The following is a 17,246-nucleotide window of genomic DNA, read 5'->3' as shown; positions in this document are numbered from 1 at the left end:
GTGTGTACAGTCACCTATATAGTCCTGTGCACATGCTAATCTATTAAAGGGAATGTGTCACCAGGTGTTTGGAGTGCCCCTACATCATGCTTCTCTCAGGTCAGGGGACAGAATCCTGCTGACAGATTCCCATTAAGGTCAGTAAAGCAAAGGTGAGCAGATGACAGAGGCCGCACTGAGCAGCTCGTGCGCTGGCTTCTGCGCCCTGCGGCGCCTGTTCATACAGTGCAGATCCGTGGTTGCTCATACGGCAGCGACTGCAGCAATGCTTACACATTATGGGCTCCTTGTATTAAAAAAAAACATTTTGAGTGAGGAAATAGAAAAAGCATTGATGTGTGCCATAGGAGCAGTGTACACAGAATTACCGGCCGTGCTGCAGCCTTATTACATCAGTGGAAACCTTGCAGCATTTTCTTAGGTGTTTTCCACTACTGGGCGACACTTTAATAACTTCACAAACTATACCTGTGCCCCTTCCCTATTGACGGGATCTCTGTGGCCACATAACATTATTATATCACCGTGCAGCATCGCAGGTCCGGCGCCAGTGCACAGGAGGCTGGCGAGTCCACAGAAGGGCTGCCGGGGTCCACAGGGGGGCGGGCCGGGTCCACGGGAGGGCTGCCGGGGTCCACGGGAGGGCTGCCGGGGTCCACGGGAGGGCTGCCGGGGTCCAGGGGAGGGCTGCCGGGGTCCACGGGAGGGCTGCCGGGGTCCACGGGAGGGCTGCCGGGGTCCACGGGAGGGCGGCTCTCTGTGCTCCTGGGAACCTGCTACCAGTAACGCCATTGTTTGGCTGACAGCTGTGCGCTCTGCCTCCTCTGGTCAGTCGGGATTTGCATGTATAGTTTGCTTTGGATCCTGTCTATTTTCTTTTGCTGATATATGGAACCAATAAAGCTTGACCAGTGTGAAATGTTCTTTGAAGATGGCTCCCAGGAGACAGCGATCCTGTGAGTTCATCGTCTAACCTGTGTACAGTTGGGTACCTGTGTAATAAAAATGCCTGTATACCTTCTGTGTCTCTCATTATTCTGGCATTTGGCAAATATTAATAATGATGGTAATCCTAATTGTCCTAAAACGGGAAAGCTTTATTCTGATTTTATGTCACATATTGAGAGAAACCTGCAGATGTGTGTTTATAGTGGATGGAAACCTCTGGTTTTGTGTGCGCGCGCTATGGCCCGATGCATGAAATCAGCCATTGCTCACACCGGCTTTGGTGAGAGGCGGCTCTGGAGTCAGACGCGCCTGATTCACTCGCAGACACGCTCCTCTTAATGAATCGGTGATGACTGGAGTAATATTTGTGGAGTAGGACACTCTGCAGCCCGACTAATTTGCTAAGTGGGTGTTTCCTCGCCCCGTCGTGCCCCTGTCCCGAATCGGCTTCCCCCATTTTGACACAGCTGTTGCGACTTGTAGCATTTTCACATCTTTACGTTTTGAGAACACTTAGTGAGCATTGTGGCGTCGCTGCATTGATGAATGGCGGCCTCAGTGTCCTCCTGTGTCACATGGCTGTTTCCATGAATCGTCTGGCGGTTGCATTGTAGGGTGTCGCTCTGGGAATGACGCCCTTATCAGATATAAACGGGGAGCCCTGAAGAGACCCCAATGCCGGTGACTGTTGCGCTTGGTGGCCGGTGCAGTCACTCCCTGTCCACTCCCCCACAGCTCCTCCTAGTTTTGCGGAGCTGCTTCACACTGGCATAAAAACACCAAATTCTGCATAATTTTGGGGCAAAAATGAATAGCATCTTACTCCATTTTCTGGCTTGATAAATCACCCACATAATCTTTCTTCTCTCTTTAACCAAGTTGGCGTTAATGTTCACGAGTCAGCTCTATATTATATGCGGGCAAAGGTGAAAGTTCAGGCCAGTTTGAGGAGGTAAGCTCCAAATATCATCCAGAAAGGCTCAATATTTAATAGGACTCTGATCAAACGGAGTAACTTGGATATAATAACATAACCCAAAGAAAGACAGTCTGAGCCAGGATCTGAGGATCATCCATGGTCATCAACTCCACCATCATGTGACGCAGGTGCCATGGAGGTATTAGACCTCCAAGCTCAAGGCCTAAATATTGGCAAACAATCGGGAACATTTGTTCCTCTTTGCACCCGATATCTGCAGGTAAAGCAAATGTGAGAGTTATGTTGGAGTACAAAATAAGTAGCAGAAATAAGAAATTCCTGTAAATCCAAATCGCTGAGAACCAGGTCCACTCACAAATGTATTAAGGTTGATAGTATGGGGGTGCGCGGGGTATAGGCTGGAACAGGTGAACCGAGGTGCAGGGAAAACTCGCTCATGAATTATTGGGAGAAGGCTAGACTTGGGTCCCGGGTTTTGCTTTGTCTTCCTAAAGACATTAGTAATCTCAATAGGTGCCCAGGATGCCAGTATCCAAGTGCCAGCCGAGGCAGTCCACGGTGCCGGCCGAGGCAGTCCGTGGTGCCCTTGTGTGACTGCCACCGAGTCCCAGTGTGGACACTGGATCCAGTTCCTGTGGATCTTTGTACAACGTTAGACACCACTACTGTGATTTGGCCACTTTTGAAGATGTCCTCTGTGCCTCTCCTGGAACCTGCATCAAACTGCAGAGATTTTTGGAGTGAAGTATTTTAAGGCCATGTTCACACAACCCTTTTTTAATGCGGAATCGCCGCGATTTTCCCGCTGCGGGTCCGCAGCTGTTTTCCATGCAGGGTACATTACAATGTACCCTATGGAAAACAGGAACTGCTGTGCCCACATTGCGGAAAATCCCGAAAAAAGCCGCGCTGAATAGCTGCGGTAAAAAAGAAGTACCATGTCACTTCTTTTTGCGGAACTGCAGCGGTTCTGCACCCATAGACCTCCATTGTGAGGTCAAACCCGCAGATGAAAAAAATATCTGCGGGTTTTCTGCGGTTTGTGGTGCAGAACCGCTGCAGTGTGGCTGCCCCCCCGTGCTCCAATCCCACCCCCCACATGCTCCGATGCCAACCCCCGTGCTCCGACGCCCCCCCCCCCCCCCGTGCCCTCATCTCCCCCCCTTATACTTACCCGGCCTCCCAGTGTCCGTCCGTCCGTCTTCTCCCTGGGCGCCGCCATCTTCCAAAATGGCGGGCGCATACGCAGTGCGCCCGCCGAATCTGCTGGCCAGCAGATTCGTTCCAAAGTGCATTTTGATCACTGAGATAGATTATATCTCAGTGATCAAAATGAAAAAAATAGTAAATGACCCCCCCCCCCCTTTGTCACCCCCATAGGTAGGGACAATAAAAAAAATTAAGAATTTTTTTTTTTTCCACTAAGGTTAGAATAGGGGTAGGGGTAGGGTTAGGGGTAGGGTTAGGGTATTTTCAGCCATTTTAACCCTAAAAACTTCCTAGAAAACACAGACTCTGCATAGAAAACTGCATTAAAAAACGCATTAAAAAACGCACCAAAAACGCATCAAAAAAAGGACCTGCGTTTTCTGCCAAGAGCTGCGGTTTTTAGTCCTGAAAAAAAGGAGGGAAATCAGGAACGTGTGAACGTAGCCTAACTCTTTTATTAATGCTGACTTGTAGGTAGATTATTACCTAGAGCCACCAGGTAGAATTTCTAAGATAGGAAGAGAGCATCTCAAGGTGTACGGCACTGATAGCGGAGACCGGCAGAAAATGAATAATTAGTCAAGTAAAGCGAGAAGGAGGAGAGGGCGAGAAGTAACCTTTAGTCAGACGGGAAGTGGCAGCCGTCCGGACCATGGATACACACAGCCCAGGTGAGACTTGTAAAGTATCTACTGATCAGGGCATAGAAAAGACCAAATGTCTGTGTAAGAAAAGCGTACATGCTCAGTTACCCAGGGGTGTATGAGGCGAGGGCTCAGTTACCCAGGGGTGTACGAGGCGAGGGCTCGGTTACCCAGGGGTGAACGAGGCGAGGGCTCGGTTACCCAGGGGTGTAGGAGGCGAGGGCTCGGTTACCCAGGGGTGTAGGAGGCGAGGGCTCTGTTACCCAGGGGTGTGCGAGGCGAGGGCTCTGTTACCCAGGGGTGTGCGAGGCGAGGGCTCTGTTACCCAGGGGTGTGCGAGGCGAGGGCTCTGTTACCCAGGGGTGTGCGAGGCGAGGGCTCGGTTACCCAGGGGTGTGCGAGGCGAGGGCTCGGTTACCCAGGGGTGTGCGAGGCGAGGGCTCGGTTACCCAGGGGTGTGCGAGGCGAGGGCTCGGTTACCCAGGGGTGTGCGAGGCGAGTCCATCAGTGCTAAACTCCTCAACATTGCAATTGTATCAGCAAGAAGGATGGTTGTGTAATGAAGGAAGTCACATGGTGATGGACGAGTTATTACTGGTATCCAAATGATGAAGGAATGGAGACAAAGCATCTTGGTTTATTCACTATCGATTATGAGTGTCAGCCACAGACATGCACACAGGTGCACACGTCTTACAAGGCCGCACATTGCTCGTACAGCTGTGAGCAGCCTGCATGGCCTAGAGAAGCTGTCATGGCTGCAGCATCTCCAGACTTGTGTCCCATCGAGCGCCTCTGGGACATCACTGGTTAGTAACTGCCAGCAGCGGATCTTGATTATTTGTGTGCTGAAGTGTATCCTGCATGGCAGAACATTTCTCAAACGTTTAACTATTTCCTGCCCGTAGACGATAAACGACTGGGCGGTCCACAGTCTACCCTGCATTCTTGTAATAAAGCATTACTGCTTAGTAGTACATCGTGATCGTGCATGAGCGGGGACCTGACTGTCAGACACAGCCAGACTTCACATAAAAAAGGCAAAAACTGTTTATTACCAGCTCTGCCTTCAGTCATGCACATGGCACTGAACAAGATAAGGTAGTGCTGATAGCGCCCCTCCTCCATACACAGCAGTCATGTAATCTGTGTATAGTCAGGGAGCAGGAGCTGCTGGCTCCGACAAGGAGACCCGGACAGCTCTTCTAACGCATCGGGTATTCTAGAATATGCATGCCCACGTAGTATATTGCACAGCCCACGTAGTATATTGCCCAGCCACGTAGTATATTGCCCAGCCACGTATGTCACAGGTTAAAAAATAAACATACTCACCTAACGATCCGAGGGCCGCTGCTGTTCCTCAGCGTCCTGTCTCTCCGCCTCCTGGGATCCAACGGCGCTGTGCCGATGGGCGCGCGGCTGCCGCCATCTTCCGTTCCCAGGATGCTTTGCAAAATTACCCAGATGACTTGGTGGTCTCGCGAGACTGCTAGGTCTTCTGGGTAATTTCGCAATGCATCGTTGGGAAAGGAAGATGGCGGCAGGCGCGAGCGGCTCACTGGACAACGGAGGGTGAGTATAGCAGGTTTTTTTTTTTTTTTTAACATTACTTTTTTTTATTATTGATGCCGCATAGGCAGCATCAATAGTAAAAGGTTGGGGACACACAGGGTTAATGGCGGTAACGGAGTGCGTTACCCACGGCATAACGCGGTCTGTTACCGCCGGCATTAACCCTGTGTTAGGGGAGTATGGAGCGGGCGCCGGGGACACTGCGGGGAGCATGGAGCGGAGCGCCGTGGACACTGACTGCAGAGCGCTGGGGACACTGCGGGGAGTATGGAGCGGGCGCCGGGGACACTGCGGGGAGTATGGAGCGGGCGCCGTGGACAGTGACTGTGGAGCGCCGGGGACACTGCAAGGAGTATAAAGCGGGCGCCGGGGACAGTGACTGCGGGGAGCATGGAGCGGAGCACCGGAGACAGTGACTGCGGGGAGTATGGAGCGGAGAGCCGAGGACACTGCGGGGAGTATGGAGCGGAGCGCCAAGGACACTGCGGGGAGTATGGAGCGGAGCGCCGGGGACACTGCGGGGAGTATGGAGCGGAGCGCCGGGGACACTGCGGGGAGTATGGAGCGGAGCGCCGGGGACACTGCGGGGAGTATGGAGCGGAGCGCCGGGGACACTGCGCGGAGTATGGAGCGGAGCGCCGGGGACACTGCGGGGAGTATGGAGCGGGCGCCGGCCACTGACTGCGGGGAGTAAGGAGCGGCCATTTTCTTCCCGACTGTGCCCGTCGCTGATTGGTCGTGGCTGTTTTGCGGCGACCAATCAGCGACTTGGATTTCCATGATAGACAGAGGCCACGACCAATGAATATCCGTGACAGACAGACAGAAGGACAGACGGAAGTACCCCTTAGACAATTATATAGTAGATTTATATATATGTGTGTATATATATGTATATATATATATGTATAATTGTTATAAAACTTAGAGCGTATTTTACTCTTTGTGGTCATATTTTTTTTTTTATTTTTTAGTTTAGAGGAAATGCATGTCTGATTTTTCACTCCCCCGAACTCCACTGATATTGCTCACCAAAAAAAAAAAAAAAAAAAAAGAGTAGGACAATAAACTAAAAATGAAGCCGCTTGTATCATGGAAAAAAGGTGCAAATATGGTTTGATTATCCAAAAAAAAGCAAAAAACAAAAAGGAAAACCACTTTATAGCTCTTTAAACTGCATGTATGTAAAAATCCACAAGTGTCTGGTCAGGGAAGGGGGTGAGTGGCCTGGTCTTGATGGCATGGCTTTTTACCTATTTTGTTACATTGCAAACTGTGGATTAAATATTTCTGTAATCGGATTTGTGTGTGATGCATCAGCACTAGAGATGGGTGAACCCGAACTGGAAAGGACTTCTCACAGAATTTGGTGTTGCTGTATGGGTTTGATTGTAAGGCTCTGTGGCCACTTCCAGCTCTATGACAGCCATGTCAAGTATTGGCACAGCTGTGATTGGCCAACAAACCATGTGTAGTTAAAAAAAGCAAAAACAAACGTGTCCCCACCCCCCATTTTTGATAACCAGCCAAGCCAAAGCAGACAGCTGGTGGCTGGTATTCTTAGGTTGGTAAGGGGCCATGTATGCTAAAATAGCAGCCCTCAGCCGTCTCAGAAAAGGCGCATGCATTAGATGTACCACTTCTGGCACTTAACCACACTATTCCCTCTTGCCCTGGTGCGGTAGCAAGTAGGATAATATTTTGGGGTTGGTGTCAGCTGTGTAATGTGCACTGATATCAAGCCCAGAGGTTAGTAATGGGGTGGTGTCTATCACACCCATGTTACTAACCCTGTAAGTAAAAAGAGAAAACACAGAAAAAAAAATATTTCTTTGAAAAATAAAATACCCACCAGTCCGCTGTAGTCCAAATGGAGTTCCAACGACGATTCCAGTCTTCTTCATCCATTCGTTCATAGACTTGAGCAGCAGCTACTACCGAGTCTTGCTCTCTGCTCCACGAGAACCCGGCTGCTGTGAACTGACGCGACGTCAGTAAGGTTATCTTAGTTTGCTTTCGCCGATTCTCATGAGATTGCTCATCAGTCCGGTACTTGTGCTGCTTTTGTGAGAACCGGCGCCTGTGAACTGAGGTGACCTCGGTAAGGTTCTTCGTTCTCAGTGGCCGGTTCTCCCTAGGGCAGCACAAGTTCCGGACTAATGAGCGACCATCAGTCTGGCACTTGCACTGCCCTTGTGAGAACCGGCGCCTGTGAACTGAGGTGACCTTAATGATGTCATCTCAGTTCACAGCAGCTGGGTTATCAATCTTCTGCGCAGGCGCTGGCGAGTCACTGCGCAGTAGCTCCTGCCAACAAGACAATGACCCACAGCATACTGCTAAAGAAACACTCGCGTGGTGTAAGGGGAAACGTGGAAATGTTTTGGAGGGGCCTAGTCTTAGCCCAGACCTTCATCCAATGGAGAATCTGGTCAGACGTGAAGACTGCTGTTCACCAGAGGAACATCTAACCTGAAGGAGCTGGAGCAGATTTACATTGAGGAATGGGCAAAGATCTCAGTGGCCAGATGTGGAAAGCTCATAGAGGCTTATCCAAAGCGACCTGCGGCTGTAATTGTCACAAAAGGAGGCTCCACAAAGTGCTGACTTTAGGGGGGGTGAATAGTTATGTACGCTGACGTTTTCAATAATTTTGTCCAATTTGTTGTTTGCGTCACAAAAAAAAGAAAACCAAATGTTCACAGGTGTAGACATATTCTGTACATGAACTGATGCAAATCCGCAAAAACAGTGAAATGCCAGTTTGTGAGATAGCAAAACCTTCTAAATGCCAAGGAGGGGGGGGGGTTGGATACTTGTGCAAGTCACTGTATGAGCACTTATCTTCATGGACACGGTGGCTCCTTTCTGTAATAGATTTCTGCACAGGGGGTTACACTGCTGTTCCTGTTTTTTAGCGTCTCTGTTAGAAGTAGGTCAGTGGGTGCTACTGGAGTTTATGGTTCAGACTGTAATGGAGGATGAGCAGAAGTACAGGAGACCTGACCACAGCAGATTGTAAAGTGATCGCTGCAGTAAACGGCGGGGTGGCTTTGTGTGATGACTCAGTGCAGGCGACCACAGGTCATGTTCTCTGGGGAAAAGGTTAGTGGTGACAATGCACAACCTTCAGGACAGTATAAGGGGTCCATCAGTAGGGTGGTCCTCCGGAGCCGTCTGTAGGGGCACCCCGGCCATAGGAAGCTAAAGAGCAGGACACCTTGATATCTGCGATCTGATGTCTTAATCCACATTTTTCTGATATAAAACCTGGATTTCTCTGGAATAAGACATCAGATCGCAGATATCCAGGTGTCCTGTCATTCAGCTTCCTATGACCGGGGGTGCCCCTACACACGGCTCAGGAGGACCACCCTACTGACAGTTGCCCTTTAAGGTGTCTCCAATTCCTCTCCCACCTGATATTGGGTATTGATGGAAGAAGGAAATTAGTTGATGGAGTCTCTAGTACTGTGCCCAGAATGGGGCAGAAGTGCCGCTGCAGCCGCTCGGCACAGCGTGTCCTGGGGGGTCTCCATGAAAAAATGTAGGATACTTGTAAATAAATCTTGTATAAAGGAAGGTCCCTGTCTGATGTGTGGCATCGCTGCTTAGCAGGGAAGCATTTTCCAGAATAATGGATTGTATTGTCCAGGATTTAAAATAAATAAATAAATAAATAAATAAAAAATTAAAAAGAAAATTCCCCCTAGATATGATGTCAGTAGCTATGGTGAAAAGGTATCTGATGTTTTTCTTCCAGCTTTTTTGCTGCCATTATTGGTTATTAAGTACCTGGGGTGAGAAGGAGAGCCGAGCGCACAGATCTTTAGGGGCTCCGCTGCTTTTTGCCTTTGCTTTGTAGAAATGAGTGTAAATATCTACTCCTTACAGTTTGGGAGCACAGATGTGGGGGCGCACGGGCCGGTGTCCCACTCTGCCTTCCCCCTCAGTACCCTTAGACTTCATAGCCTGTCTCAGGTAAAAAATTAACTTTTATTGCAATGTGTTTGCACTGAATTGAATTCCCAGCACTACACACACACACTGCAGGAGTATAGGGTACCCCCTTCCCCATGTCAGGGCAGGCAGCTCTGACCCCTCTGTCCTGTCTGCAGAGGCCACCCATTGCACATAGGATCACACAGTGGTGGGAGGCTGATAGAGGGGGATGAGACTGTGCCAGATCTGACACTGTAGAGGCCAAGGGTACCCCCACCCATGTCAGGGCAAGCGGCTCTGACCCCTCTGTCCTGTGTGCAGAGGCCGCTCGCTGCACACAGGATCACACAGTGGTGGGAGGCTGATAGAGGGGGATAAGACTGTGCCAGATCTGACACTGCAGAGGCCAAGCTGTCACACACAGCGTCAGTTTACGCACGCTCTCATCACATTCTTCTGTCAGCATCGCTCCCCCACTACTGTGTGATACTGTGTACAGCAGGCAACCTCTGCAAAGAGGACAGAGGGATCAAAGCACACGGGCACTGACACAGTGTGTGCTCTTGTAGTGTCAGAGCGTGCAGAGCTGGGGGTTCATTTTGGACAGCGCTCTAAAGTAAGCTCAGTCAATCAGCATAATGCGAGGTGTGGAGAATGGTGATTGAAGGATGCGCTGAGCATTTGGCCATGCCGAGGGTGCACTGAGCATTTGGCCTCACTGAGGGTGCGCTGAGCATTTGGCCACTCTGAGGTTGCACTGAGGATTGGGCCACACTGAGGGTGCGTTGAGCATTTGGCCACGTCGATGGTGCTCTGAGCATTTGGCCACACTGAGGGTGCGTTGAGCATTTGGCCACGTCGAGGGTGCTTTGAGCATTTGGCCACGCTGAGGGTGCGGTGAGCATTTGGCCACGCTGCGGGTGCGGTGAGCATTTGGCCACGCTGAGGGTGCGGTGAGCATTTGGCCACGCCGAGGGTGCGTTGAGCATTTGGCCACATCGAGGGTGCGCTGGGCCACCCCTCATTACAAAAAAAAGTGTTATCACGTGTTAAAATGAAACTACTGACATCTGTACTAAAAGTGTGGTTTTATAGGGGTCAAGTCCCCTTTCTGAGTGGTTTAATTACAGTTTTCGGGGATAAACTCCCTTTATCTTTTGCATTTAGGAATCAAGTGAACCACAAAATAATCTGTGTGAAGATTTACACATCCTTTTAAAGGGGGTCTCCACTTTTAGCAAAGTGGGTCTCTAAAACTTACAGGCTTGTAAAATGGCAAAGGCAGATGGTAGTCACCTCGCGCCAAGTACTGGCTCTCCACCGCTACTTGGTGTCACATCGACGGCATGGATCACCACTGCAGCCGATCACTGAGCCCTGTGACTCTACCTGTGCAGATGGCACCAGCCGCTCTGACTGGCGGCAGCTGTGATGTGTGCTGTGGATGTGACGTCGCCACTACAGCCAGTACACGGGTACTGGAGTGGTGGAGGGCAAGGACCCTTCCATTAAGTGTTTGGGGTAGGCTCTCCCCTCCCGGAGCAGCGATATCAGCGCTGCAGCTGCTATTCCTGACGGGTCACGTGACACAATGTCTTGTGACTCGCTGGTCATAGCAGAGCCGACATGACAAGAATGGTGCCGCTCCGGGACTGGAGTATACATGGACTTGGGGCTTTTCAGTGATGACACCGGGGTTTGTGCTGTAGTGGACATCCCTTTTAAGCTTCCCTGACTACATCAATGTGACTAAACTGTAGACTATTTCTATTCTTCTAGGATTTACCACGTATAATGGGAATGGCTTACACGGCACCGGCAATGTCATGGACTTCTTGGAGGTACCAGGAGTTGGGACTTATGAAGACTTTAACACTATTGACTGGGTGCGAGAGAAGTCGCGAGACCGAGACCGGCACAGAGAGGTACAATCTGCACTCAGTGACACATTACATGTGACTGCTTCACCATTGTAAAATCTCATATCTCACTATGAGCCCCCCATAGGGGAACCTTCTGACCCCTGTTTGTCAAAATGAAGGACCTGAGTGTGCACGGAGGGTTCGTGGGTAACGTGTTGTCATCAGTCTGTCGCTGACCATTGTGGATACAGGACCTGAGTGTGCACGGAGGGTTGGTGGGTAACGTGTTGTCATCAGTCTGTCGCTGATCATTGTGGATACAGGACCTGAGTGTGCACGGAGAGATGGTGGGTAACGTGTTGTCATCAGTCTGTCGCTGATCATTGTGGATACAGGACCTGAGTGTGCACGGAGGGTTCGTGGGTAACGTGTTGTCATCAGTCTGTCGCTGACCATTGTGGATACAGGACCTGAGTGTGCACGGAGAGATGGTGGGTAACATGTTGTCATCAGTCTGTCGCTGACCATTGTGGATACAGGACCTGAGTGTGCACGGAGGGTTCGTGGGTAACGTGTTGTCATCAGTCTGTCGCTGACCATTGTGGATACAGGACCTGAGTGTGCACGGAGAGATGGTGGGTAACATGTTGTCATCAGTCTGTCGCTGACCATTGTGGATACAGGACCTGAGTGTGCACGGAGAGATGGTGGGTAACATGTTGTCATCAGTCTGTCGCTGACCATTGTGGATACAGGACCTGAGTGTGCACGGAGGGTTCGTGGGTAACGTGTTGTCATCAGTCTGTCGCTGACCATTGTGGATACAGGACCTGAGTGTGCACGGAGAGATGGTGGGTAACATGTTGTCATCAGTCTGTCGCTGACCATTGTGGATACAGGACCTGAGTGTGCACGGAGGGTTGGTGGGTAACGTGTTGTCATCAGTCTGTCCCTGATCATTGTGGATGCAGAACCTGAGTGTGCACGGAGAGATGGTGGGTAACGTGTTGTCATCAGTCTGTCGGTGACCATTGTGGATGCAGGACCTGAGTGTGCACGGAGGGTTGGTGGGTATCGTGTTGTCATCAGTCTGTCCCTGAACATTGTGGATGCTGGACCTGAGTGTGCACGGAGAGATGGTGGGTAACGTGTTGTCATCAGTCTGTCGCTGACCATTGTGGATGCTGGACCTGAGTGTGCACGGAGGGTTGGTGGGTAACGTGTTGTCATCAGTCTGTCCCTGAACATTGTGGATGCAGGACTAACCCTGCGCTCCTGCTCACACTTTAAAATAGTTACTTTTTGACCCTGGATTTTAGTGATCACTGTCTTACACATATCTTAGTAATTACTGTTACTCAAGATGAGTGCGGATGATATTATTTCGTTAAATAACTTGCATTGTTTTTGTTTTTTTTCTGCAGCCATAACTTTGTATATTATTGCTGACTTGGCTGTGCAAGGCTTTGTTTTATGGAGAACAAATTGCATTTCTTTTAACTCTGCTTTGAAATACATATGAATATCACACTAATTTATATCATTTTATTTCAGCATAAATACAGCAAAAGCCTCCATAAAAGGGTAACATGGCCCACAACAATGCCTGGAGTCCTGGGTAGGGTTGTCTTACAGGTTATACAGCTGCATCGGCAGTGTCGGCACTTCTATACTACTTCTATCAATGAGCGTTCAGTGAAAAGTGCGTTAGTCTCTTCTAAAGGGTTCCTGACTTTGTCTGGCAGCCATGAGACCTGACCTGCTAAAGCTTTAGCCCTGCTCTGCATCTTTACAATGGTGAAAACTTGGTAACAAGTGCCACAAACTTGCAGATATTAGTCGTTATCAAGGCTAAAGTTCCAACGCTCAGTGGCGATACTTGCAGATTAAAGGATGTCATTTTTGGAGAATTAGGACGGTCTCAAATTAGGGTTTAGTGTCTAGCTCCCATACTTCTCTGGCGGTGGGCGGCTGCCCCTCTGCGGCGGTGGACATCCACCGTTCCGCGGCGGTCCAGTTTTGAAGTCACACTTGTGGAATATTGCCGCCCCTGGTGGTGCCAATAGTCCACAGTTCCTTAGCAGACGCACCGTGGACATGTGCTGCGGCCGTGCTGAGCGCTGTGACCCGCGCGGTACCGAGTGCCTTATCTGTAGCCTTTGATAATGTAGACGCAGCTGGAAGGGATGGGGCGGTGTATTCCGTGCTGCTCCTGGAGGTCTTGTTGTTTGTCCACTCCGCGCTGATATCTCAGTATCTCTGATATCCATGCAGTATTTCTGCCCCCCAGGTTTCCGGCTCCGATTCCTGGTGCTGCTCTATTGGAACTTCCTAAACCTTCATTGTTGGTGACTTCTGTTTTTCAGATCCTCAGCAAAAGTAAAGAGTCGGCGTGGGCCTTGCTGCGCAGCGTCAGTGACGCCTTCTCTGGGTGGTTGTTAATGCTGCTGATTGGCCTTTCTGCAGGTAACTCTACTTTCTGACTTAGATTTAGTTAAATTCACTTCTCCTGTGTCAGTAAATCTATCTGATATCCCAAAATGTGAACATAACAGGAAAAAACATCTATTAAGGCGCACTCAGTGTTCTTCTCAAGTTGTCTCTTGAGCAGCTCATAGTTTGTCTCCTTACTTCCTTCTTCCTGGCGGGGTCCGCTCTCCTCCTTAAGTAACTGTTCTCGTTAGTAACAGAGTTCATCAGATGTTCTTCTAACATTTCTAGTCCTACTGTCACACATTCTGCGGTCAGTGGTTTGTTGTAGTGTTACTCTGCTATTACTGTATCCAATACACTATGGCAATATCAGGCCATTTGAGCAAGCACATATCTCAGGAAAGTTAGAGCTGTGATTTAGAACTGCTCTGAAAGCTGCCATTGGAGGTTTGTGACATTACAAGATTTGTAGTAGCAGCATGTCAGGATCTGAGGGGGCCATGATCAGCTAATGGCTGTATAGAAATTAATGGCTGGAGAGAGATGACTTGGAAGTTAGGAGTTAACTCCTCTCCTGGAATGTAACTACTGCTTACTATCACCCAGGCTGCGGTGGCCGAGCTGCTTCTTGGCATTAAGCTGTACACTATGTAAGATAAAAGCGCTCACAGCAGGAATGGCGGCAGGTAGAAAATACAGGTCACTTGCAAACTTGATTATTTTCATGCTTTCTAACTAGATAAACCTATTTAATAACATGAGAATTCCTCTTTAAGGGTTGTTGGGTGTAGTAGTCCACAATGGACATTCTCCTGGAAATCTATGATATTACTCCTAACATAACAATGGTAGAAGATGATGTCGGCTCCCATCTCGGTGACCCACAGTGTGCCAGTGCACAGAACAGCCATGTAAAAGCCTAAATCATAAACACCGGCTGCTCTCCTGGAGCCGTATTCAGACTGCGGGGTCTGTGAACTCTGGTGGAGACCGCCGGGGATCCGGGTGTGATGTGTTCGGTCTGCGGTAATGCACATTGGTGCGTGTTGTATGAGGAGCCTTAGATACAGTTCTCCCTGCAGCAGGTGTGAATACGGATCAGGTAGGGGAGTGACCGTAGCCGTCCTGACCCTCTGCCATCAGTCCGGGAACAGCAGCATCCTCTCGGCCCCTTCCAGCCACAGCTAATTTCTGTTTTTTGTTTTTTTCCTGCCTCTTCTTCTGTTTTTTATATTTTTCCGTCCGCTTGGCCATATGTGAGCTTGTTTTTTGCAGGACGGGTTGTACATTCCCTTTTCTCGTGATGAATTGGAAAACGGGAAAAAAAATCCCAAGTGGGACAAAATGGTGAACAAAGCGCAACTCCAAGTGTTTTTTTTTTTTATTTTTTTTTTATTTACAGCATTAATGATGACTCCCCAGGTTAATTTGTTTTATCCATTAGGTCATTTACCAATCTATTTTTACATTTTGATGAATCGTCCTTTTATGAATGTGGCGATACACATTTGTGTTGTTCTAACAATGCCACATTATTGCTGTATACAACATAAATCGCGGTCTCCTGTAATCGCCAGCCACGGGCTGGTTTTCATAAGCAGATTGTGCCTGTTATGGCCACTCATCGGTGCCCCACCATCATGTCACGGGCACGCTGGATTCATAGAATGACGCTGTCACACTGTCGGTGCCGCTGGTGCAAATTGTGACCGTTTAGTATGACCAGTGCGTCCTGTCGGTAAGGGGTTAATCTCTATTGAGGATATCCAGGAGCGTTCCCATACAAATCACTTTTTGGTGCCTTCATCCGGTGCTCACTGGGTGAAACATGATGAAGGTCCTGGTGCGCTGCCAAAACTCCGATTATAGGAGAATCCCCTACTTTTCTGTAAAGATTAAAGGGAAATCTTCCTGTGTCCCCGTACTGATGACGGCGGGGGATCAACCCTATGGGTTACTTCTTCTGTAAGTTGTCATTTGTGGCTTTACATACAGGGGCTTCTCACTACATTAGAATGTCATCAAAAAGTGAATTTATTTCAGTTCAATACAAAAAGTGAAACTCATATATTCTATAGAGTCATTACACACTGAGTGATGTATTTCACGTGTTTAATTCTGTTAATGTTGATGATTATGGCTTACAGCCAATGTAAACCCAAAAGTCATTATCTCAGTAAATTAGAATACTTTATAACACCACATTGTAAAATGATTTTAAAATCCAAAATGTTCCCTACTGAAATGTATGTTCAGTAAATGCACTCAATACTTGATCGGGCTCCTTTTGCATCAATTACTGCATCAATGCGGCGTGGCATGGAGGCGATCAGCCTGTGACACTGCTGAGGGGTTATAGAAGCCCAGGTTGCTTTGATAGCAGCCTTCAGCTTGTCTGCATTGTTGGGTCTGGTGTTTCTCATCTTCCTCTTGACAATACTCCATAGATTCTCTATGGGGTTTAGATCAGGCGAGTTTGCTGCCAATCAAGCACAGTGATACTGTTGGTTGTAAACCAGGTATTGGTACTTTTGGCAGTGTGGACAGGGGCCAAGTCCTGCTGGAGAATGACATTTCCATCTCCAAAAAGCTTGTCGGCAGAGGGAAGCATGAAGTGCTCTAAAATGTTCTGGTAGACGGCTGCGCTGACTTTTGGTCTTGATAAAACACAGTGGAACTACACCAGCAGATGACATGGCTCCCCAAACCATCACTGATTGTTTAGACTTCACACTAGACCTCCAGCAGCTTGGATTGTGGCCTCTCCACTCTTCCTCCAGACTCTGGGACCTTGATTTCCAAATGAAATGCAAACTTTACTCTCATCTGAACACAACACCTGGAAACACTGACAACAGTCCAGTTCTTTTTCTCCTTGGCCCAGGTAAGAAGCTACTGGCTATTGGTCATGAGTGGCCGGACACAAGGAATGTGACACTTGTAGCCCATGTCCTGGATACGTCTGTGTGTGGTGAAGCAATGACTCCAGCCGCAGTCCACTCCTTGTGAATCTCCCCCACATTACTGAATGGCCTTTTCTTAACAATCCTTTCCAGGCTGCTGTTATCCCGGTTGCTTGTGCTCCTTTTTCTACCACACTTCTTCCTCCCACTCAACTTTCCATTAATATGCTTGGATACAGCAGTCTGTGAACAGCGGCTTCTTTACCAATGACCTTCTGTGGCTTCCCCTCCTTGTGGAGTGTGTCAGTGACGCCTTCTGGATATCTGTCAGTCAGCAGTCTTCCCCAATGATTGTGAAGCTACTGAAACAGACTAAGGCTAAGTGCACCCGTCCGGAATTGCCGTGGAAATTTCCGCGGCAATTCCGGAACTCCCTTCCGCGGGAAAAACACATGCGGAATTGGCATGCGTTTTCCTGCTAAACACTAGCGTTTTGCAAGCGTAATTATCTTGCAGAATGCTAGCTTTTTCCAAGCGATCTGTAGCATCGCTTGGAAAACTGACAGGTTGGTCACACTTGTCAGGCATAGTGCTTGACAAGTGTGACCAACTTTTTACTATTGATGCGGCCTATGCAGCTTTAATAGTAAAAAGATATAATGTTAAAAATAATTTAAAAAATCATGATGTCCTCACCTTCCAGCGTCCCCGGCAATCTTCCCGATCCTCGCGTTCCCAGTAATGAATTGCGAGAATGACCTGTGATGACTTTGCGGTCTCGCGAGACCGC

General features: G+C 49.0%; 1 protein-coding gene across 3 annotated transcripts in view; it reads left to right on the top strand.

Moving 5' to 3' along the window:
• LOC138662748 (H(+)/Cl(-) exchange transporter 5) overlaps nt 1–17,246 on the top strand; it is an 88,480-nt gene that overhangs the window by 20,147 nt on the left and 51,087 nt on the right. For 2 of the 3 annotated variants that reach the window (XM_069748649.1, XM_069748648.1), the window contains 2 exons: nt 11,038–11,183; nt 13,487–13,586. In XM_069748649.1, the coding sequence (XP_069604750.1) occupies nt 11,038–11,183; nt 13,487–13,586 (246 nt within the window). Of the gene's footprint in view, nt 1–3,678; nt 3,769–11,037; nt 11,184–13,486; nt 13,587–17,246 lie in introns of those variants that run through there. The other variant, XM_069748650.1, reaches the window with a different exon arrangement.

The sequence above is a fragment of the Ranitomeya imitator genome, chromosome 2 (genome assembly GCF_032444005.1).
Source record: "Ranitomeya imitator isolate aRanImi1 chromosome 2, aRanImi1.pri, whole genome shotgun sequence".
Taxonomy (NCBI): domain Eukaryota; kingdom Metazoa; phylum Chordata; class Amphibia; order Anura; family Dendrobatidae; genus Ranitomeya; species Ranitomeya imitator.
Note: the sequence above shows the minus strand (reverse complement) of the source record. Positions and strands in the feature narration are given on the sequence as shown.